General features: G+C 49.3%; 6 protein-coding genes across 6 annotated transcripts; 3 read left to right on the top strand and 3 right to left on the bottom strand.

Annotated features, from left to right (window-relative positions):
* Positions 1–2253: 2253 nt before the first annotated feature.
* PCYB_061320 (hypothetical protein) lies at positions 2254–4350 on the top strand (the record flags this gene model as incomplete). The annotated part of the gene is made up of 2 exons (XM_004221299.1): positions 2254–3806; positions 4278–4350. The coding sequence occupies 2 exons, from the start codon at positions 2254–2256 to the stop codon at positions 4348–4350; spliced, it is 1626 nt and encodes a 541-aa protein (XP_004221347.1).
* A 174-nt stretch (positions 4351–4524) lies between these two features.
* PCYB_061310 (hypothetical protein) lies at positions 4525–5930 on the bottom strand (the record flags this gene model as incomplete). Its single annotated transcript, XM_004221298.1, has 2 exons — positions 4525–4719; positions 4839–5930. 2 exons carry the CDS (start codon positions 5928–5930, stop codon positions 4525–4527), a joined length of 1287 nt encoding a protein of 428 aa, XP_004221346.1.
* A 1864-nt stretch (positions 5931–7794) lies between these two features.
* PCYB_061300 (hypothetical protein) lies at positions 7795–9045 on the bottom strand (the record flags this gene model as incomplete). Its single annotated transcript, XM_004221297.1, has 1 exon — positions 7795–9045. A coding segment is annotated over one exon (1251 nt), but the record flags the coding sequence as incomplete, so codon positions are not given.
* A 6301-nt stretch (positions 9046–15346) lies between these two features.
* On the top strand, positions 15347–19733 carry PCYB_061290 (PHF5-like protein; the record flags this gene model as incomplete). The annotated part of the gene is made up of 3 exons (XM_004221296.1): positions 15347–15935; positions 16243–17414; positions 17811–19733. Coding segments are annotated over 3 exons (3684 nt in total), but the record flags the coding sequence as incomplete, so codon positions are not given.
* Positions 19734–20467: 734 nt separating this feature from the next.
* Positions 20468–21753, top strand: PCYB_061280 (PHF5-like zinc-finger protein; the record flags this gene model as incomplete). The annotated part of the gene is made up of 5 exons (XM_004221295.1): positions 20468–20483; positions 20687–20725; positions 21091–21203; positions 21411–21488; positions 21664–21753. The coding sequence occupies 5 exons, from the start codon at positions 20468–20470 to the stop codon at positions 21751–21753; spliced, it is 336 nt and encodes a 111-aa protein (XP_004221343.1).
* A 218-nt stretch (positions 21754–21971) lies between these two features.
* PCYB_061270 (hypothetical protein) lies at positions 21972–22447 on the bottom strand (the record flags this gene model as incomplete). Its single annotated transcript, XM_004221294.1, has 2 exons — positions 21972–22268; positions 22304–22447. The coding sequence occupies 2 exons, from the start codon at positions 22445–22447 to the stop codon at positions 21972–21974; spliced, it is 441 nt and encodes a 146-aa protein (XP_004221342.1).
* Positions 22448–22973: the final 526 nt, after the last annotated feature.

Below are 22973 nucleotides of genomic sequence, written 5' to 3'. Positions count from 1 at the left end.
AAATAAAACGACCTCGGGGGTAAAAAAAAAAAAAAAAAAAAAAAAACGACTCCTCGTGATGAGAGTATCGCTCTGTCGCAGCGCCACTCGGGTGGCAGTATGGAACGCGGAAAAGGTGTTACATTGCGGGACGTAAGGCAGATATTTATATATTGTACGTCACCCGAACACAGGTGTTATTTTTTTTTTTTTTACTTGCCCAGCAGTTTCGCATTGATATTACTTTCTGCACGAACCAGGTCATCCGCCAACCACTCCTGCGTTCAGCCTGTAGAACTGCGCGGGGGAGAATCCCCATGGGGGGAGGGGGGAAAGGAAAAAGTATGCCTTCACATTGGATGCATATATTTGAGCACGCACGTACATTTTGTAGCGTTCCCGCGAGGGGCTACCCAATGGAGGTAGCTGAGGAAAAGAAGAGGAGGAAGGTCACAGCAACTCGGACACAACCATTTGGGTCTCTGCCAAAAAAAAAAAAAATACATGTGCAACAGTCCGATTTGACCATTTGGAGAGTACCGTTGTTCTCTACACTACTGGTGGTGAGGAGGAGACGGGGGTGGGGAAGGGTCCCTTCTTTGCTGCCGCACGGAGGGGGAAAATTGCCAACATAAGGGCGCTCATAAGGGCACTCATAAGAGCAGTGATATGTGAACGTATTGTCGCGTAAACGTATGAGACACCAGTTAGGGAGTGCTATCATGGGGGATCCATTTTCACCACGGAGGAGTGCCCAAACGAAATGGCAAGATACAAAGATGCGCAGTGTGGTTACCTGTTTGGCAAGGAGGGACATCATAACAACGTACCGTTCTCAGCAGACAGGAACAAGGATAATTACAGAAAAAGAGGACCATCCTTTTTTTTTTTTGATATTCACACAGCTGTGTGTAAAGGGAACTACGCATACTCTCTTCTGCCATTTCGGATAGGTATGCATTTTACCATGGAGTTAAGTGTCACAGATGGACTGCCCCCCCTCCCTTATCCCTGAAGGGAGAGTAATTTGCTACATGCTCATCCATCCGCACAGCCTTTCGCATGAAAATCAGGACGTCTGTTAAAGGGGGAAGCAGTGGTATGTGGTTATGTTAGCAGTTGGCTTCTTCGCTACCCCGCTGTGGTGCACCATATTATTAAAGGGTTTGCGGGTTAGGATAGTCGTCCCATGAGAGAGCGACCGGCTCGTTCGCGTGTACAGCATTACAGGGAGGGGAGCCCATCATACCATCAGCATATCATACCATCAGCTTATCAACCCATCAGCTTATCAGGCCATCATACCATCAGCTTATCAGCTTATCAACCCATCAGGCGGTTCACCTTTTCCTTTGACGTTTCGCACACCACGGAGCTTATTTTTCTGGGAGGGGTTCGTCCATTCAGTGTTGTGAGCGCAGGGACGCCTTTACCCGTCGGGTGGACTGCCATGTATCTGTGCGAGGGGAAGAAGAGTGGAGAGGGGGCTCCCCGATTAGTAAACAAAATAGCAAGCGGAAGGTGCTCCGTTCGGTTGGACGGGCGAATCAGTTGGGCGCTACTGCTTCGGCGTTTTACTTCACCGTTTTGGTTCTCCCGTTTGGTTCTCCCTTTTGGTTCTCCCTTTTGCTTCACATGTTTGTTTACTTCCCGCTTTGGGGAAAGCAAACCATCCGGGGTGGTGACCCCCCACGCGGGAGTGGTTCCCCCGACCTCATGTGTTAAAAAAAAAAAAGGCTCATAATTAAATTGGATTGGTCGAGGCTCACAGGTTGTGGTGAAAATTTCGGTTCTACCGTTGTGCCGCCTCACGAGAAGAAGTGGACCCGCCTTGTCGGTGCAGAGCGAACCGTGCCACTGTGTTCCGTTGCGAGGTCCCCAGGGTGCCCGAACTGCGCAGCGGAGGGGTGCGAAGTATGGCGGCACGACGAAGTGGCGAGAAAAAAAAAAAATAAAATAAATAAATAAAAAAATAATCTACATATGTACTTACATACACGCGTAGGCACCCTTTTGCGTACGCTGCACATCCCTTTGCCTTCGCTGGCACCCCCTCGTTCTTCCAGCGGCGAAATGCGGCTTGCGCAGCGCTTGGGCATATGCCTGTGGGGGAGCGGCCCCATGAGTGGCGCAGTCAGCAGAGCGGTAGGCAGGGCGGGAGGCAAAGCGGTAGGCAAAGCGGGAGGCAGGGTAGTAGGCAGCATAGCCCACGACACACTGCTTAGTCGCAACCGCTGCTACCGCCTCACCTACAGGGGGATGCACTCCGCAAAGATGCAGGAGGATGCCGAGAGCAGAATCGTAGAGAAAATGAAAAACATGCAGGGAGAAAGAGTCAGTCATGCAATCAAAAAGAGCGTTAAGAATGGGTTCATTAGCAAACGCATGTTTAACGTGTACAACGATCTCGTGAAGAAACACTGCAGGGAATTCACCTTCGCAGATGTGGTGCTTACTCTCCAGGCGTATGCCCTGAGCAAGGAGAGGAATTTTGAAGTGTACTCCATTTTGTCGTGCCGGGCGCTGCGCCTCTTCAGGGGGGAGGCAGAAGTGGAGAGCAAAAAAAGGGAAGACGCCGGTGGGAGGGGTGGTGAAACGTACGATGCAAGCAGCTTCGAAAGGGGTGGTGAAACGTACGATGCAAGCAGCTTCGAAAGGGGTGGTGAAAGGTACGAGGCAAGCAGCTTCGAAAGGGGTGGTGAAAGGTACGGTGCAAGCAGCTTCGAAAGGGGTGGTGAAACGTGCGAGACAAACGGCGGAGGGGGGATCCCCTATGACCCAGAAAGGCATAAGTACATTTACAGGTACATCGTGGCGAGCAACCAGCTGAACTACTCAGACTACGAACTGATGCAGCTCTTCGTAGAGGAAATCAAAAGGCACTTCCACCACTACGACATGAAGCGTATTTGTATGATCCTGCACGCACTGTCTAAATTGAAGATAAGTGATGTGGACCTACTTGATAGAGCATGCCATCATATTTTGAAGAACTTCAACCAGGTTAGATGTAACCACATCAATCACCTCATTTCGGCTTACTCTCCAAAGACTAGTGGTGGCAACCACGAGGTGTTGCTTCTCAGGTTGGTTAATTACATCTGTGCAAATGTGAAATCGATGGATTCCATTTCTGTGTACAACACGCTGGTGCAGATTGGGCCCATCCTGCAGAGGCTGTCGCGCAGTGGGGATGGGTCAGCAAGGGAGGAAGTGGCTGTAGAGGGGGAGATGTCGAATGGGATGGGCGAAGAAGTCCCTCGGAGGGGGGCGGACGACGAACAGAGGGAGTACTGCCATTTGGTGAAAAGCACCCATGGAGAGGACCCCCAAGCGGGCGCCAACGGCGGAAGCAACGGCCGAAGCAACGGCGGAAGCAGCGGCCGAAGCAACATTGTGGACCGCGTAGTGCCGCTGCTCTTCAGCAGGGTCAACACCTGCATTGCCTTCCTCTCGTTGAAGCAACTGGTAAAACTGCTGTGCTCCTACAGAGAGCTGAACTACTTCAACTACACCTTTGTGTACAAGCGACTGCTACTGTTCCTTCTGTCCAAGTTAAGGACCCAACATAAGGCCCTCGCAGGAGAATACATATCGATACTTGAGTATGTCACCTGCCTCCCCTATGTGGACAGTAACATAGAAGAAATTATTAACATAGTCACGGTGAATATCCCCAAGGTACTCCCCTACAATCATGAGCACTTATGTCGTTTGCTTCACTGCTGCAAGAGACTGCAAATTTGTGACGATGCCATTCTCTCCAGGGTCGATTACTTAGTTATTAGAAACAAGCGTAACTTCGAACGGGTTAGCACTGTCGAGCAGTTGGATTTATTTCTTCACGTGTACAACCAGGGGTCGGGCGAATGGGATGAAATGCTTTCCTTCTTAAACTCGCTCGTTCAGGTGAAGGCGCGGGGGGACGGTGCGGAGGGCGCGCCAAATGGAAAGTCAGCTGGTGAAGGCGATTCAAGCGGTTCAAGCGGTTTAAGCGGTTTAAGCGGTTCAAGCGGTTCAAGCGACTCACGCGGTTCAAGCGACTCACGCGGTTCAAGCGACTCACGCGGTTCAAGTAGCGGAAGCGACTTGGAGGAGAGGATGCCCCCCCAGGGAGATGCCCCCGCGGAAAACGTAGTGATTACCTACAAGTACAGCAAGGCGCATAAGTGCTTTCACGAGTATGGGAGAAAGGTCTCTGTGGAGGGGGCTTCCACTGGGGAAGGAGAAGACCCCCTTCTGTATGCATCTCAGGGAGACGAGGGCGGGGTGAGCTCTCTGTCCCCTTCCCCTGGCAGCGCCAGTCAGGTCAGCAAGGGAATTTGTGACTACTTGTATGTGAATTTAGCGAACGAGAGGAAGGGAATTTAACGGAGGGGAAAAGGAGAGGTGTGCTTGCCGCCAAGGAAGGACCGCCTTCCCAGGGTTGACCCACCAAGGATGGACCGCCTTCCCAGCGTTGACCCACCACGGATGGACCGCCTTCCCAGCGTTGACCCACCAAGGAAGGACCGTTTCACATCCACAGCAAGTGCACCCCCCCCCTTACTGGGCGAAAAACAGATCGTTGAGAATCAGCGCGCACACGTGTATGAAGAGCAGCAGGACGATGACCCGGTAGGTGTGGAATGTCTTGTCGTTATAAACCTCCGTTTTTATCACTTTGAGGAAGTCCTTGTAGTAGTTGTACCGCTTGTTCAGGATTTTGATCCGCTCGGGGATCTCCAGGTATGTGTAAATCTGCATATAGGGAGAGGGAAGTTAGTGAAGGGAGGAGATTTTTTTTTTTTTTTTTTGTGGGGGAGGGGCTATACTAGATGAGCTTTTGTAGGAGAATCCCCTTGCTGGTGATGCCTCACCTCGAACCACGCGTGCTCGTACTGCACCTTATTCCAGAAGTACTCGGGGACATCGAGGAAGTCCTGCACAGCGTTAACGTTAATTATACTAGAGTAAACGTCAAGCATCCTTGAGACTTCCTGCTTGGAAATGGTGCATGTGCCACGACTGGCAATCTGCTTCGATATGATGAAAAGCTTGTTAATGGTGATATCCATTAACATTTCGTGCACGTCGAGTCGAATGGACTGCGAGAGGGCGAACGACACGGTGAGTTTCTGTTCCAGGGAACCGCTGCGCAGGCGGATGACTCCCCCGCTGATCAGGGGAGTGCCTTCCAAAGGTGGGGAGAAGCCATCCGAAGGTGGGGAGAAGCCATCCGAAGGTGGGGAGAAGCCTTCCAAAGGTGGAGACCTGCCTGGAGGCCGCTTTTCTTCTCCTCCCCCCCACTCATGATAATACATCGTGTCCTCCTGCACCACATGCACGGGCAGCAACTCATCGGAGTAGGAATTTAAAAACACAATAACTTTATTAATGAACACGTCGTTTCTGTAACAGTTGGGGAAGTTGGACCATATGACCACAGAGCCATTGATAAAAATAAACACAGTGTATTCGGCGTCCGAAGGAGTGACATCTCTCATAAAATTGAAGTTATCCTTGTTACCTATGTCCTCGAAGTTGTAGAAATATTTGTTACTTTTTTCCGGACTTAAAAATGCACACAAAATATTGCTCCTATCGTGGAAGACGTACTTTACCTTTTTGGCTTTGAACAAGAGACTTATTTTTTTCAGATCGTAGCCCTTTGCTTGGCATAAAAATTTTACTTGGCAGAGTTTATGTCTACATGGGTTGTTGTTCATGTCCGAGGGGTCCTTGTCCTCGTCTTCTCCTTCCTCCTCCTCCCGCTGCTGCTGCTTCGCCCCCCCTTGGAAGGTGTATCTGTCTGTAGACGCAACCCTGTTTGCCTTACGCTTCTGTTTGTTGGCCTTTCCCGTCTTAGGGGGGTGGCCATCCCTGTGGGATGTAGCATGTCGCGTACTGCTACACACATGGTAGTCGTCGCTCCATTCGTATAACTTTCGTACTTTGGCTAGCCCAACCATTGTGCCACACCTTACTTTGGCGTTTTCACCAAAATGGGGTTGACCCCACTGTGTGTGTTCTTCTCTCCTTTTGATTTTAACCAATTCGTCTTTATGGGCAAATCGATTTCGTGTGAACTTTTTAACAGGCGTAACTTCACGGGGTCTTCCACTTATGTTCGGGTGGGAGGTATACCTCCTTTTGATTTTTTTTTTCTTCCCATTTGGGTTCGTTGGAGGTATGGACAGCTCGAGGTGGTGCGCCCTGTCGTGCGTGCTGTGAATCTGCGACTCATATGATGAGTGTGCTTCTCTGCAGCAATCGCGGAGGAGCCATCTCTTTGCAGCTACGCTTGTGTCACTTGGGGGGTTGGCACAGCTCGATCCCCTCACAAGAAATATGCGATGGTTGGGGGCATCTTCCCGACTGCTCCTGGTGCGCTTATCGGCACGGATCGAATGTATGAGCCGTCCTGTGCGAGAATTTCTTCCCACTGCGCGGCGCCCGTCGCTGTGCCTGTTGCTGTGTCCGTCGTTGTGTCCGTCTCTGTGCCCGTCGCTGTGCCCGTGTGTAGACGTTCCCGAGTTGGCGCTCCCCCCGCTGTCGCCTCGCAGTGCGGAATAGCCCTCGCAAAAACGTGCCTCGCTGCCGGCACCTTCGTCGCCTGCCCTGATGGAGCAGCTTTTCCTTGAGCGGTGACTGTCATAGTGGTAGGTGAGTCGTTCCTCCTTCGTATCTTTCTTGTGCGTTTCGTCTTCCGTTTGTTCATACTTGTCGTGTTCATCCATGTTTGTGTGTCGAGGTGGGGAGGACCGACGCAGCCAGGTCAGCTATCATAAGGCATATGCCCACCCGTTGGTAAAAAAATATGGCGAAAGCGGGAAAAGGTGCGCTTGCTGCGGAAAATCCTTCTGGATGTGTTACCCTGGTCTGTGCTTTTGCGAAAGTAGCAGCGGAATGACAGATCTATGTAAACGCTTTTAATTTCTCGCTTCATTCCTTACTCTTCCCGTGTTTTCCTTTTTTTTTTTTTTTTTTTTTTTATTTGTTCAGGTGAAAAAGTGTGATTTCCATTTTGGCTAGCTAATAGGTAATCCCAACTTGTGTGCAGAAAGGCGGACGACGAGGGGGCCGCAAAATGGGGAACCCGCCGTGGTGCCCAATTGGCACCTCCTGCCACCTCATGGAATGTTCCCCCTTCGATTCGTGGTTGCCGAAGGAGCACAGATTTCGCTACCCCCTTTTTGCCAAACTGTGCAAGGTTAACTTAGCCCCTCGGGTTGGCATTTCCCATGCTAATTTACTCTACACAGCGGTTGTGCGTGATTGGTCTGTATCTCCACTCAGGGGAAGCACCCACAAGGAAGCCACCCTAAAGGGAATTAACCACTTCCCCCGTTTTAACAAATTCCAACCCAGTTGCTGCACAACACATGGGAATTCCTCGCTTTGTGGCACTGCAAAACGGGGAGTGTACCCACTCGTGAAAAAAAAAATTTGTGGGACTTTTAAAAACGGTTTAAAAAATTGGAAGCGCCGGTTTCTCCTCTTTTGGCAGTTTCACTGTAGACATGTGTCTACGGAAGGGAGGAAGTTCTTCTTCCTCTGCGTCTTCGCAAAAGGGGCTAAACGATCACACACGCCAGGTGAACATGCAACGCATTTTGCGATAATAAACGTACACGGGGGAAAAAAAAAAAAACACGCGTGTATACTGAGCAACTGAGGATTAAAAACCTCCGTTCGATTTCATAAATATAAAAAGAAATACTCGCGGTAGGACTTATAATTTGAGAGGGGAAAAAACGAAAAAAAAAAAAAAAAAGGAAAAAAAAAAAAAGGAGGTGTACCTTTGCTCAACTGGTGGGCACCTTCGTGCGACAGTCACGAGATGGCGAAATTTCGGAACCGGAAAATTTCATTCAAGAGGGTGTTACCACCTGGGGCGCGTTCACTTGCGTTCCCATTTCCGATCTCCGTGGCACCCCCGCCCACGTGCGTGTTGCCTCCCCCTTCCACGCACTCGAACATCACCATGTCCCACGAGCAGTTGGAGAAGTAGTACTTCATGTCTCTGTACATGTGGGCAATTTCGTTTTGCACGCCCTGGTCCTTGCGATTGGAGGCGAGGGAAATATGGTTGCAGTTCTTTATGCGGAACTCGAGCAAGCGCACCTTGGCGTTGTTGTACCGGTACTTTATCTGATTGGCCCGACAGCTGCGACTGCTGAGATTGCTGAGACTGCTTCGATTGCTTCGATTGCTTCGATTGCTTCGATTGCTTCGCCTGCTTCGACTGCTTCGACTGCTTCGAGTGCTGCGTGCTGGGTCCCCCTTTTCACAAACCGCGGGGTTCATCGCAGGAGAGTTATCACCCACTTGCGCAACCTCGCTACACGGCCCCCATTCCCCGCTGCTGGCGGAGGTACTAACACTGCTCACACTGCACCGTCCTCTGGTCTGTCTTACACACGAATGCAGCACTGGTTCATCACCGTTATGTAGCGCTAGAGGAGTGTCCCTACTTGGACATGTCGTGGGGCATACCGTGGGGCATTCCTCCCCCACAACGGGACTTCTCACCCCTGTAGCGTTTTTCCCCTGACAGTGTATCGTTAATGGCAGCTCCTCGGACTGTTCTACTTCGACCCGGTGCCTCTTATCCTTTGCACCGATGAAGTGGCCATCCTCCTTCTTAACCGCCGAACGCTTGCGCAAGTGCCTTCTGGAGGACTTCTTCTCCCTTCCACCATGGCTGTGCTTCCTGCACGATGCGAAGCTGTCATTTTTAATTAAAAATCGAAAGTTCTCGAAAATCTTTTTTAACCAATCACACACTATGGGGATAATCACGTACCCGTCGTTCGTCGTCAGGATGCGCTTCTGCTCGACGTTGCATCGCACAGGTTGGGGACGCGAGTCCAGCTGCTGCTGCGCCCTGTTCCGCTCCTCCTGCTGCGACTGCGCCCTGTCCCGCTCCTCCTGCTGCTCCCTCTCCTCCCGCCTGCCCCACTGCTTCCCACAGCGCCTCTCTCCCCACAGGGCGCGGCGGCCATCGCATGCCGACCCTCCGACCGGACAAGGAATGCAAAAGAATAAATCCCGAACGGACAGCTTCCTAGACAAGTGGTATAGCTTCACATAATAAAACAAATAAACGTACAGACTCTTCGTAAAAATAACGATGTTATCACAAAAAAAATATCCTGTCAAGCTTATGTGACTTTCGTATTTGTACGTTTCATCCTTTCCATAGATATTCAATACTTGCTCCTTTTTCTTTTTCAAGAAATTGTAAAGATCGGATTTGCTGGAGGGCACCAAATGGATAATCAGCTTCTTCCTCGTTTGACTTTTTCTCCTGGCTGCCTCCGTTCGGCCCGCTTCGCCGGTAGGGGCGGTGCCTCCCTCATCTGCACTCCTTCCAAGTGTGCCTCTTTCATCTGCACCTCTTCCAACTGTGCCTCCCTCATCTGCACCTCTTTCATCTACACCTCTTCCAAGTGTGCCTCCCTCATGTGCACTCCTTCCTCCCCCCAAGGGGCTCTTCACTCCACACGGCCAAGGGCGATCATGGAGCTGGTTGAAGAGGTGACTATGTTCAAGCAGAAAGTGAAAGTTACTCAGAAAATCTGCGTTCTCGAAATTATTGTGGATGATATTTTTTCCTACTGTAGCTTCCTCATCTTCGTCCGGTTTTTCTTCTTCCATAGTTTGCCTATTCAGCCTCCTCTGTGCAGTCTCCTCTCCCTGGGGTGTGTGGCGGGGGGTATACGTAACGGGACTGCAACAAGCAGTTTTCTCCCGGTTGGTAGGAGAACTTCGGGATGTTCCCCTAACCTGGAAGCTGCTCTACGTGCGAGTGGGTAAGTCTGCTCGGAAAGTCACGAGGGGATAAAAAAAAAAAGACAGGATGATCGCCTAGGAGAGTACCCTTTCGGCGTTGCGCTGCTGAGGAGAAACGTGAATGAGTTAAAAACTGATACGTAAAAATGGGTAGTTAAAAAATGTGTGTCTGCCTCTGCATAGTTCGTCTATTCTGTGTATGTCCTATTTTTTGGTGCTGTCTGCTCGAGCGTGTAGACATAGAGGAACACGCGCTGGGTAAGTACATATATGTGCGTACACACGTTGGCTGTGGGGTGGGGACCGCTTACAACTTCGAGTGTTCTTCTTTCCCCCCTGGTGGCCTGGCCGCTCACCCAGCTGTTTCAAAAGAGACAATAAAAAATATTCACACTAGGTTACTCTGCCACTTGGGTGATTAAAAACGGCATGCATACACACACACACAAAAAAAAGAAGAAAAAAAAAGGAAGAAAAAAAAAAGTTTATCTAAAAGGAAGGAAAAAAAGTTTATCTAAAAGGGAGCCACAATGAGGTCACTTTTACACCCTCCCCTCGGCAGTTTGAAAAAGGGGACAGGACAGAGTTACCCCTTTAGAGGGACTTGACAGTGCAGAGTCACGATGCCAAGGGCGTGGCTTCAAATGGACAGATAAGCAGATGAACGGATGCCACAAAGACACGTGCGCAAGGGGACAAACTATCGCGCGCACTATGGGTACTTCAAAATGGGTAAACAGAGGGGAAGGGGTATTCGTTACTACATACGGCATGCACTTGCGCGGATGTCCCTTTTTTTTGTGTTACTTAAAAAAAGTTTTCCATAAAAGTGTAGGGGGGCGGTGTACTTTCGTGCACGATGAAGAGAGAAGGCCAATTCGTGTAAGTGGTTTTTTTCTCTCTACCCCTCCACGTGAAGCGCTATGTGGAACGCTTTGTCTCACTTAAAAAAAAAAAAAAAGGAAAGGTAAACCACGTTTCATACATACATACATACATACATACGTGTTTAAAAGGGGAGATATGTCGAAGGGGGCCTTACTTTAACTGGTTAAAGAACTGCCCTCCCGAGTATGTACAGGGGATCGTATAAAGTTAAATAAACATGTACACAAGCACAGTTGGCGATGTCTCAAACTCATCAACCTTAGTAAAGCAGCGGTGAAGGGCACATATAAACGGGGGGCGCAGCGCGTGGAGATATGGGCTCACAACTGCGCAGCCGCTTGCACGTTTTCTTTTGCCTTTTTCTTTTTTTGCCTTATGTTGCCTCTTCTTTCTTCTCTTTTCTTCTCCCTGTCATTTAATTTTAAAATTCATGAGAAACTTGGGGGAGTCTTTGTTGGCTCTGCTGGCTGTGCAAATGTTCCCTTTGCCTAATTTCATTTTGCTGGCTGAAGGGGTATGTGGCATTTGCGAGTTGGTTCGAGCGGGAGCCTCCGTGCGTCGGATGGTTAAGTGGGAATATAAACACGTCCGCGGCGTGCGTGGGAGATCACATAAAAGCGCGCGGTATGCATGAACGTACAACTTAAAAAGTAAAGCTTCCCCGCGTATACGTATCCAATATTGGTATATATCTTGTCCCCTTCGGAATGGGCGATTTATATGATTCCTGTCGTCATCAAATTGAGAATTTTTTTTTTTTTTTAAAACATTTAGTAACGGTGGGCACACGGAAGTTCGCTTGCCAATACGCATACGCATCAGTACTCCTTTAAACAGGATTGTGTCCTTACGTACAAATGGAATGCGTTTAGCATATGGTACACTGGGCAACTCCACCTTTAGCATGTTGCTGGTATAAGCGGCATTCGTTTTTATATTCCTTCTGAGGAATGGCACAAATAAGTTCCATTTAAATCACCTGCAAATGGAAGAATAGCGCCGAGGGCACATACTTGATAGGCGTGCTGAGTTGTGCCAGCTCAACCCTTGGTCAAATGAAAATTTGTTCAGGAGAGCAAGTAGGAATTGTGTACACTTGCGTGGGGTTTCGTACGTATGATTGGGTTAAGTAAGCATGTATATGTGAGCGCATGAACGGACGTTTGTACGCGCGTAAACTGTTGCATTTTATTACACGTGTTGGCTCACCCAAGAGGTAGTTGGTAGTTTTCGCTCCTTTCCCCATTTAGCAATCCAACGAACGAGGTGAAGCATTTCTCACGAAGCGTCGATTAAAAAAGGCTAGCAGCGCATACACAGTGCATACATGTACATATATGCATATGCAGTATACGATGCGGATGTGCTTACCTCAAAATGGTTCAGTTTAGGGGGGCGCTTTCCGTCACCGAAGGGCGAGGTAGCTAACCAAGAAAAAAAAAAAAAAAAAATATATATAATATATATATATATATACTTACTTACATACATACATACATACGTACGCACGTACGTACATGATGGAACATACACTTTTATATCTGGCGCATACGGATGAACGCGTGAGGGGCAAAGGCATGCATCTCATCTCATGGACAGATGGGCAACCCACTTCGCCATGCTGAACGATGTTTGGCAAATGGCCGAGGGGGCGGCGGCTGCGGCGGCTGAGGCTGACATCAAAAATGCCTATTAAAGCGAAAGTGCCAAATTCGCATTTCGAAGTGAACCTTTCCAGCGAGTGCATGCGTCACTTCATGTGGCACTTTGGTGGCAGCATGAGCAGAAAAAAAAAAAAAAAAAAAGCCTTACGTGTCGGTAAAACGAAACAGAGTGAACATCGCCCTGTTTTGTCCAGGGCGAACTGCATGAAAATCCCCCTTTTTTCTTGATAAGCACAAGTGAGGCGACCACACAGCTCGGACGTATCAAACAAACGATGATGCAACGTATGCATGTATGACGGTATGTACACATATGTATATATATAATATACCACGTGACGCATATGCGCGGGTACCATGGTTGAGAGAATACGTATTGGTGATGCATGGCTGGTGGCGGGTGCCGGATGGCCGGTGAGCATATAACCACGCGCTATCATCGTTGCTTCGAAAATATAATAATACGCGGTACAGCACAGTGGGGGGCGCAACGCGGCTCTGCGCCAGCTGCAACGGGGGAAGTGTCGCGGCTGCGCAAAGTATACCTTCACGTGGGGGCACCCATCCTTATGCGGGTAGTGTTATACTTTAACAAATTGGTGATGGCAAAATGGGATGGCAGCATATATATATACATACATATATATAAAATGGAGAGAGGGCATCCCATTTGAGAGACGAAAAAGGCAAGCTTAAGCTGTCTCTCAGGGTTACCTAAACTGAACAAAAAATTGGCACTACTTAGCTGTGGAGAGGAGAGGCGGAGCGTGTTTTCTCTCCGTGCACGGCGTTTATTTTTCCCTTCTTGCCCGTTTTGCCCCCCCTCCTTGGTTCACTTCTCTAGCGTAGGAAACAAGGGGAATGGCAAAACCAGGTCGCTTCAACGTCACGGCAACATCGCTGCAAAGCGGCACAAATTATAATCGCATGAGTTTTTTTCCACTATGTAGGAGATAGCGGCATTTTCTCGTTTAAGTGAATGTTAGAAAAAAAAAAAAGGGGGATGCACTTCCGCGGATCCTTCTTTATGAGACATTTGGAAGAAAAAAAAAAAACGGCACAGGCTGTGATAATTTGCAAAAGAACAATGCGTTGACGGCGTTTGCCGAGGGAATGGAAATTACTGCAATTAGCGTACCCCCAAGTGGGTTTACAACGTGAAGGGGTAACCTGGGCCTGTCCCAGCGATTGCGCTGCATATCTGTATTTGAGGTGTGCTTTTTCCCCCACCGTGCATGTTGCAATTTTTCTTTCCCTTCTTTTCTTTTTCCTTTTTCTCTTTTTTCTTGTTTTTGCCAGACTGCCATTTTGGATAAGACCAGGTTGACTCCTCTTTCCCTCTATTGCACCCCTCCACTCATTTTTCTGATTGCAGAGGGGCAAACATTTTAGGCCTACCGTTTGAGGGGGAGGCCCATTTGGCACGTCACGTCGTTGCTTTGTCACGCTGTTGCTTTGTCACGCCGTTGCTTTGTCACGTTGTTCCTTTGCCACACTGTCGCTTCATCACTTTGCTTCTTAACGGGGTAACTACTCAGTTTGGAAAAGAAAAAAAAAAGCTGTAATTTTAAGCTGCCTTAAGCGTATGCTCGTACGTATCCGCTTATGCATGAAGGAGCCATCAGCTGGGAGGCATCTCATGTTTAGGGGTACCCCCTGCAAGAGTTCCTTGCTTACCTCCTAAGGGAGAGAAGCCGAATGGTCTGCTTGATCTCCCCGATTGTGTATGCACCGAGGAGGGAAGACTCATGAATGTAGCGTCCCCCCCCTGTGGTGTACCTTGTCCAGAAAGGGGAAGCGGCAAAACTGTGCGAGTTACATCACAAGGGGGAGTGGCTGCCAAATTGTTGAGGGGACAACTCCAAACAGCAGCGCTGTACTGCCCCATTCAGGCGAAACGAGAAGGCGCACCGATAAGTTGTGACCCCATAGGGGGGTGCCACTTAACCGTGTTCAGGGGAGCGGGAAAAGGGGTTGTAAAAGGAGAGGAAAGGGGGCGGTAAAACGATCGGTAAAAGGAGAGGAAAACGATCGGAAAAGGGGCGGTAAAACGATCGGAAAAGGGGCGGTAAAACGATCGGAAAAAGGAGAGGAAAACGATCGGGGATTGTCTTCCCCCCTCCAACCAGGCGAACAACCACACACGCACGTACATGCATAGGCACTTACATAGGTACTTACAGACATAGGTGCTTACGTACTTACGTACTTACGTGCTTACGTACTTAGGCAGGACCATGGAAGCCTTTCTGAGGAAGAAAAAAAACGCAGAAAAGGTGGTGGACATGGAGGGGGAGCTCCCCAGGTATGCCAACATTTATGAGAACTGCCAAGAGGATGTATGCAATATTTACATGAACATGTACAGGATGTGTAAAGAAAGAGTGGGAGAGAAAAAGGGGGAAAATCTTTTTGGAGATAATTTCAGGAAGATGGAAGAAACGGTTAAACGTATGGTGGAGGAGAAAAATATTAACGATGATGGAGAGGATAAGTCGATTAAGAAAAGCATCGATTTGATGGCGTCTCCGTGCATTTATGAGATTAATAGGAGTCCTGATTACTTCACCAGCTCGTGCTGCTCGGGGAGGGTAGTGATCTTTGGAGATCCGAGCGAGGTGGGCGAGGAGGAGGAAGTGGGAGAGGAGGAGGAAGTGGGAGAGGAGGAGGAAGTGGGAGAGGAGGAGGAAGTAGGAGAGGGGGGCGAAGTTGGAGAGCCGAGCGAGGAGGGCGAAGGGGTCAACCCTGCCAATGGTAGGACAAAACGGACCATCGATGAAGACGCGTTCGTTGCGTACTTAAAGAGGAGTTACCATGAGGGGTGCCCAGCTGACCCACCTGTGAAGGGGTGCCACTTAGATGTCCAGTCCAGCCCTACTCTAAAGTGTTTGCGCGCAGATGGTCACTCCAGCCCTAGTCTAAAGTGTTTGCGCGCAGATGGTCAGTCCAACCCTACTGCTGTGCAGGGAAGAAAGGCATCCCCTGAGAGGGAGAAAAAAAAACACAGAAAAAATGTGCACATATATTACTCCAGCCATATGCATCAAAATTTGAGAGAAGACTCCAAGACGGTGAAGAGTATTTTAACAGAGTGCCTAGGTGGTGTGACAACTCCCCCCCTCCCTGTGAGTAAAGAAGGGGAGGAGGACTCCCTGGTGGTTACTTCTCAGTGGAGCCCACCAAGTGGAGGAAGGGGAACACTAACTCGAGGGAAGGACCCCAGGGGAGGGCTAATCTGGACGGATGGTGATGAAGACCTCACCAAAATGACTCCAAAAAGGACTCCAAAAGAGACTACAAAAGAGACTCCAAAAAGGACAACAAAAAAGACGACAAAGATTTTTTTTAAATTTGAACCTTTTATTATTCACGTTAAGTGTGCCAACTTGGTGAGTGCGCTGAGGTTGCTGAAAGTGGCACAGATGGCTGGACTGAAGCAGAGCGGCTTATTGAACTTTAACCGTTACGTTACCGTTGCGATTAGGGGATCCATGCGATTGGAGCATTATGTGGAGGGTGCGCGTTCACTGCAGGAGGACTCCATCGTGAAGCTGCTTGACGTGTGCAATGGGAAGATGGATCAAAATTTGAGGCAGCTCGTGTGGTTTTACCACTGCTATAGGGAGAGTGCGTTTGGCGGGGGTTCCAAGTGGCAGTCCCTCCAGTTGTGCCAGTTGCAGTGCCAGCAGTGTGAGAGGCGTGCGCAGTGCCAGCAGTGTGAGAAGTGCGCGCAGGTGTGCGGTTGCGGGCAACGGGGAGGACATCTCCCTCAGGGAACCATCAAAAAGGACCTTGCCTGGTCAGGCGAAAGTGAAGAAAAAGGAAGTCCCACTTCTTTGCCAAACACTCAGTGGGAGAAAAACCCAGCAATGAAGGAAAAAAAAAAAAAAAAAAAGAGAAAAAGGAGAAACAAATTTAAACAAGTACGATATAGAACTGTCAGACGAGGGACACATAAGGAGTGGTACTTCCCCAGTGGGAGGGGACTCCTCACTGCAGTGGAAGCTCCTTTCTAATGAGGAGGACCTGGACAAGCTCTTCGTTTGGGGACACGATATGTTTATTGAGGAGGGGAATATTTACCTGTTTGGTGGGTTCGCTAAAGGAGTGAGGAGTAGAGAGTTGAAAATTTTCGACGTTGGGAGGAAGAGCCTTAGGACGTATGAGACGCCGTTGCCAGCGCTGTCTTACCATTGCTTCTTCCGGCTGGACAGCAACTACGCGTGTGTGTTCGGTGGTAGGAGGAGCCCGAAAAGTTGCACGAGTGATGTTTGGCTGTATGATGTGCGAAGGAATGCGTGGTGCGCAGCGGAGTGGCGGAGCAGTGGTGAGAAAAGTCGTGGTGATGGGCGTGGTGATTCGCGTGTTGATTCGCGTGTTGATTTGCGTGGTGATCCGCGTGGTGATTCGCGCGGTGATTCGCGCAGTGATGGTGAGGACGCCTCCCGGCCCTGCGGTAGGTACCGACACGCGTGTGCATTCGTCCGGAGGTACCGCAAGAAGGAGAAGGAGGTTTACCTGTTCTACGTGCACGGAGGCGTTACGGAGAAGAATGAGGTGCTGAATGACCTGTGGGTGGGGAAGCTGACCGTTCAGGGGCACCTGTCCGTGGGGCCAACTGCCATCATCGAATGGGAGAGGAAGCACTGCTCGGGGAGGGTCAAACAAGAAGGGGAGGAGGTCCCCTCCCCATTTGTAAAGAACCACACCATGGTGTATAATAAAAGGAGGAACTTGATTCACATCGTCGGGGGGTGTTCCTCTCCCTGGGCTGAAGGGGTACACCCGAGTCAGTCATGTGTGGAAGATAGTATGGACCGCTTACACACGTACGACTTGAAGAAGGACTGCTTTTTTTATGTTCACTGTGGAGTCAGCGAGGAGGATGGCCAAGCGGCCTTCCCATTAAATCGCTTCTCGCACGCGACATGCGCGTGGGGGCACAACGATTTTGTCCTTATGGGAGGCCTCAACATGCATCGAACGCTGAACGACGTATGGTTCTTTCGTATGAAGGAGAGCAAGTGGTACCGGCTGGGTGTGTTCCCATTCCATAGTATGTATGTGAGGGCGAAGATTGCTTGTGAGGGGGACTACCTCTATGTGGTCGGAGGGGGGTGCACCGTCTTTACCTTCGGGAGCTTCTTCGACGTGCCCGTTGTTGCTAATTGTGGAAGCGTTTTGGTCGAAAAGGGGGTCGAAAAGGGGGTAGAAAATGGGGTAGAAAAGCGGCTAGAGAGGGGGGTCGAAAAGGGGGCCAAAAAGAGGTTGGACGAATGGAAAAATAAAGCGATGGACAACCGGGCAGACACCCGAGTGGACGAAGAAGCGGGAGGGAAGGCCGATTGGGCCAAATCGTATTTCTACCTCGAGAAGAGGGGAGAGAGGCCAAAGAGAAGGTCGCGGCGGAGTGGCAATCACAGCCGAATGGCGACCAACACAGGGAAGAAGCCACCGAAGGAGCTGCTGTACCTAATTGCAAAGGACCGAATCTACGTGAAGGAGGTGAAAACGGCTTTGGAGAGGATAGGGGCATTTGATAAGGGTCGCAAAATTGAGGTCTACAAGGCAGGTACAGCTAGCGGAAATGATGAAAACTCCTTTTTGGTCCCAGTTGTAGAAAAAATAGAAAAATCAAAAAATTATGAACAGGTCAGGCAATTTTTTCCATTTGAGAAGATACAGCTTACAAAGGAAGGACATATTTTCTACATATATAGGAGTTCCCATGGGAGGAAAGAAAAAACGAATTTGAAGCAATGTCTGACGAATCTGTTTTACAGCTTTGCTAATGAGAAGGTGAAGAGTTATTTGAGCGAGTCCGAGAGGAAGCTCATCGTTAGGGCCAGTGCCAAGTACGAAGTTATAGGGGGTATTGTAATTTTCCATTACAGGCATATGGGGTCGGTTCTCCGGCTGTACCGCAGGTGTGTGGAGGGTAGTGCGTCGAAGTACATGGAGATGGGCACAGGGAAGTATACCCGTTTGAGGACCCTGCTGAAGAAGTGCAGACGTAGGAAGCTTATCTCATATGTGGACGCCCTTTGGCTGGACGTGAGGGACGCGTTCAATCGGTTTCGGGGAGGCCGAAGAGGGGGGGAGGACAGGAGGCAGCCAAGGCTACGCCTGAGGTGCATTAAAACGTTTCTTAAATTTTCGAGCCTGGCGAGGAGGCGTACTGTGCTGCGCGGACAATCGTCTTTAGCTCAGTTGGGAAGAGCACCCCCTTGTAGGGGGAAAGAAAAAGCACCCCCTTGTAGAGGGAAAGAAAAAGCGTGTCTTTTTAACCACCCCTGGTGCTCCCTTACATACGTGGGACGGCGCGCAGTAAAGGTGGACCAGCTAGCCAAAATGAAGAAGCAATTGAAATACCTACGTGATAGTGAATACGGGAAAAAGAACAACCCACGAGGGAAAAGAATCAAAACAATAGCAATCTACGAACACATAGAAGGAGTAAAGAGAAAAAATTTAATCCATTTAGTGCTAGGAAGGAACACCAAAACTATGCACATAGAAAATAACGTTGTGTACAAGCTGGACTTAGAAAAATGCATGTTTTGCTCAGGAAATGGGACAGAAAAGGAGAGGATAAAAAATCTTTATTTGGATCGATCTAACATGGTGGTAAGCAAGGAAATCGTTGTCGATTTATTTTGTGGTGTTGGGTATTTCACTCTACCTCTGCTTAAGTTGGTTGGGGAGGGAAAAATAAAGGAATATTACGCTTGTGATATTAATGGAGATTCTTTGAGATTATTGAGAGATGCAGTAAAGCTGAACAAAATGGAGACAAGCCAGTTGCACCTATTACGACAGAACTCTTTTGTCGTGACGAAGAATGCACAGCTCCTTCGGAGGTGTCACCGTGTTCTCCTCGGCTTGTTACCGCACAGTGTAGAGGCCTGGTGTAACGCATTTCAACTTCTGGACGGTCAGGTGGGGGGTACTCTACACATACACGGCATTGGGGAGAGCGTTTTCCAAGAACAGTTCGTATCGCGAGTCTGCACGTATGATTACGTGAGGAGTGTGAAGGGGTGTAGTCAGTCTGTCGTTACCAATTTATCCTTGGCTGAGTTGGTTCGACATGGGCTGCACGTGACGGAGGGGTCTCACAGTGGAGGAGCCCCCTCGGTTGGGCAGTCGTGTCCCCGTGGTGAGGAGGCAACCTCGGGTGGTGGGGACAAATTGGGGAAGACGGCGAAGGGCCCCTACAGAGGCAACAACGTCCCCACGAGTCTCCACTTTGCCCAGTTCGTGCTGCTGGAAATATTTAAGCTGGCTCTGAAGGACTACCTGGCGCACAAGACCAACTGGGTCATCTCGATACTGCACGTGGAGCGCGTTAAGTCCTACGCGCCGCGCGTTTATCACTACGTGGTGGACGTGCGCTGCACGCCGGAGAAGTGTAGCAGTGGGGAGGTAGAGACGTGCAGAAGCGCTTCCCCCATTTGATGCTTTCCCCACTGCGTGCTTTTCACTACCGTTTGCCCCACTGCCGCAGCAGCACGCAGCAGCACGCGGCTCCCGTTTTTGCGTCCCCCCTTTTTGCGTTCCCCGTTTTGGGGTTCCCCGTTTCTGTGTACCCCCTTTTTGCGTTTCCCCTTTTTACGGAACGCGGGCGCTGCGCCCCTGCATGACGTTGAACTTACGCATCAAATGGAATAATTCGCGACGAATCTGCTAAGAAAAATGAACCTACTTTTGGGGAGTACCCTCGGGAGGGGGGAGCCATACAAAATTGAGTTCTCATAAATGAAGAGAAGGGAACCTCAGTTGGTTGGTGAAGGTTGGGCGATTTGCCGCAGCAGCCGCTTCGAAAAGGAAGGGGCAATTTGGGGGCAGGTCGGTGTCGTCGTGCGTAGCAACATGCTCGCGGGGCGTCAAGGGGAAATAAAAAAATGTTTGCTTGTTTTTTTTTGCGAAGAGGAGAGGGTAGGCACAATAAGTATAAACACGCACGCCGCGTGAGAACTGCTCATTTGTTGCGACTTTTCGTTTGCTGCGACTTTTCGTTTGCCGCGAGCTTTCGTTTGCCGCGAGCTTTCGTTTGCCGCGAATCCCATCACGTGGAACCACGCGGAAGGAGAATATGACCTGACCCCATCGCAGTTCCCCTGCCAACGTTTTTGTTCCCCCCCAAGCCCGCAGCAACAATGGCAGCCAAGCATCGTAAGAAAAAAAAAATAAAAAATAAATAATAAAATAAAATAAAATAAAATAACAAAATGGGGGAATCCCTACTGATTGGCAGCTCCTGCGCAGTTATGTACAAACAACCGTGCCTTTGGAGCGGACAAGTCGCTTTAAATTTTGCGACGCTCGTTAGGCTGACAAACATTTCACCTTCCTTTGTCCTCCTCCCCCCCGCGCAGACCCTGACCTGATCATGTGCCGCAAGCAGCCCGGGATAGGTAATACATAGCGTGGAAAGCCGCATGGAAAAAAGCGAAAGAGTGCAGCAAAACGGAGCAACAAAACAGAGCCACGAAACAACGAAAGCGAAAGCAGCTCCGCAATTATAAGACTGGTCGGGGCGGCACGTGGCTGAACGCAGACCCACACGACCCCCTCCCCCATTCGCGCAACGTAGACCCCTTACTGAACATCTGCAGCTGTTCGCGGCACCATGTTGTTACGACGATATATGTGCCTCCTCGTACATCTTCAACCCACGTGGATGTAATTTTCCATCCATTTTTATCCTCATGAATTAAATTTTTTCTACGTGTTTCCCCTCCCCTCACCCTCCTCTCCTTTTACCCTTCCAACCGTGCAGCCATTGGTAGGCTATGTGAAAAGTGTGACGGGAAGTGCCCCATCTGTGACTCCTATGTGAGACCCTACACCCTCGTGAGGATATGTGACGAGTGTAACTATGGGAGTTACCAGGTAGGGACGGGGAAGGACTCTCCCAGAGGAGGGCACCATTTGGAGTTGTCCAATCCCTAGTGATAGGACCCCCTTATGGTTACACATGCACATGCACATGCACATTCGTAGGGGTTCAACCCCCCCCCTCGGCATGCGCTCACATTGGTCAAACAACCGATAGGCAACTGCCCCTTTATATATGTCTCACCCATCCCCCGTTCGCAGGGCAGATGTATCATTTGCGGAGGGACGGGCATATCGGATGCGTACTACTGTAAAGAGTGTTGCCTGTGCGAGAAGGACGTAAGGAGTGCACACATGCACGGCAGTGCGCGTTTGTATAAGTAGTCACGCGTTGTGATTACGCGGGACGGAATGGACCGCCTTTCATTTTGCTGGACATGACATGACCTAACTTAACTTTATATGATTTTTTTTTTTTTTTTTTTTATTTTTCCTTTCCCTTCCCTTCCCGTAGCGAGACGGCTGCCCCAAAATCGTAAACCTGGGAAGCGCAAAGACGGACCTGTTTTACGAGAACAAGAAGTACGAATTCAAGAGGCAGTAACAGAAGGCCGCATTGTGCGCTTTGGAAATATGGGCCATGTGGATATATCGGCAGATAGGGGGGAAGCCTTACATATGCGCTTGCATGTGTGGGCCCAGACCTGTAGGAAGGCCGCACCGTATGAATGTGCTCCCGAGAAGGGTGTGTGTCCGTTGCCATTTGATGAATCGGTAGCGCCTCCTCTGCGACCATCAACTTGAGAAGCGTTGGTTGCTTAGTTATTTAAAAAACAAATCGATATAGTTGTTCAAAGTTCTGCTAAATACTTTGTGATGTGAACTAATAAGGCTCTCTTTTTGGATGGAATAAAAATCATGAAGCTCACGTTCCAAGGAATTTAGATTGGCCCAGGAAAGTGAACCTAAGATGGCTGTATAATTTGCTTCAAATGCATCGAGTAGGTAATGGTGAATAGGGTCACCTGCACTTGTTCGATCGGCATATGTTTCCTTTTCCTTATCTGTGTCCTTCAAATGAGCGATATATTTTTTTTTTTTATTTCTTGCAAAAGGTCGCTATATGTCGAACGATTAGCAATTCTGGATAAAACGCGAAAGTTTATTTCTTTAGTGGAATGTTGAGGTCCTTTATTCCCAATTTTTTTTATTGTTTTGTAACACTTCAGTCGTTTAAAATGCTTCATATAGATCTTCGCACTGCTCAGGATGTAGTAGTAGTTACTCACAATGAGCATGCTCTACATGTGTACAGTTGAACGAAGAAAGGTGGGGGGAAGGAGGAGGATGAAAAAAGGTTTGCAATGGCTGACGTTTGTTGATTATGCTGGGACTGCAGGGAATAAAGGCATTGCCCCCTCTCCCTCGTTCGCTCGTTCGTTCGTTCGTTCGTTCGTTCGTTCCTGCCTTTTTTCTTTCTTTTTTTTCTTTTTTCCATGCCAGACGACTCTGAGCGCGCCTGTCGAGTAACCATTATCCTCTTCTTAGTGTCCAAGTGTTCCATGTCGCCTTTGCAGCTGAGCGGAATTGTATGAACGGGTCAGGCGATTTGGTTAGCAAACGCACATGCCCGAACTGTGCAACGTTAGGGGGGGAAAAAGATTCGAACTCCATTTCGGAGGAGTACACACAGACAGGGACAAGCAGACAGATAGGCAGACACACACACACACACTGGGGAGGGAGGGGAACATCCGTGTAACCTCTTGTCAAGGGATTGGACATCCATCACTAGATAATTGCTATGTACGTCTGGCAGGAGTG

Source organism: Plasmodium cynomolgi, chromosome 6 (assembly GCF_000321355.1).
Source record: "Plasmodium cynomolgi strain B DNA, chromosome 6, whole genome shotgun sequence".
NCBI lineage: Eukaryota > Apicomplexa > Aconoidasida > Haemosporida > Plasmodiidae > Plasmodium > Plasmodium cynomolgi.
The sequence above is the reverse complement of the archived record's forward strand: the minus strand, read 5'-3'. Positions and strand labels throughout refer to the sequence as shown.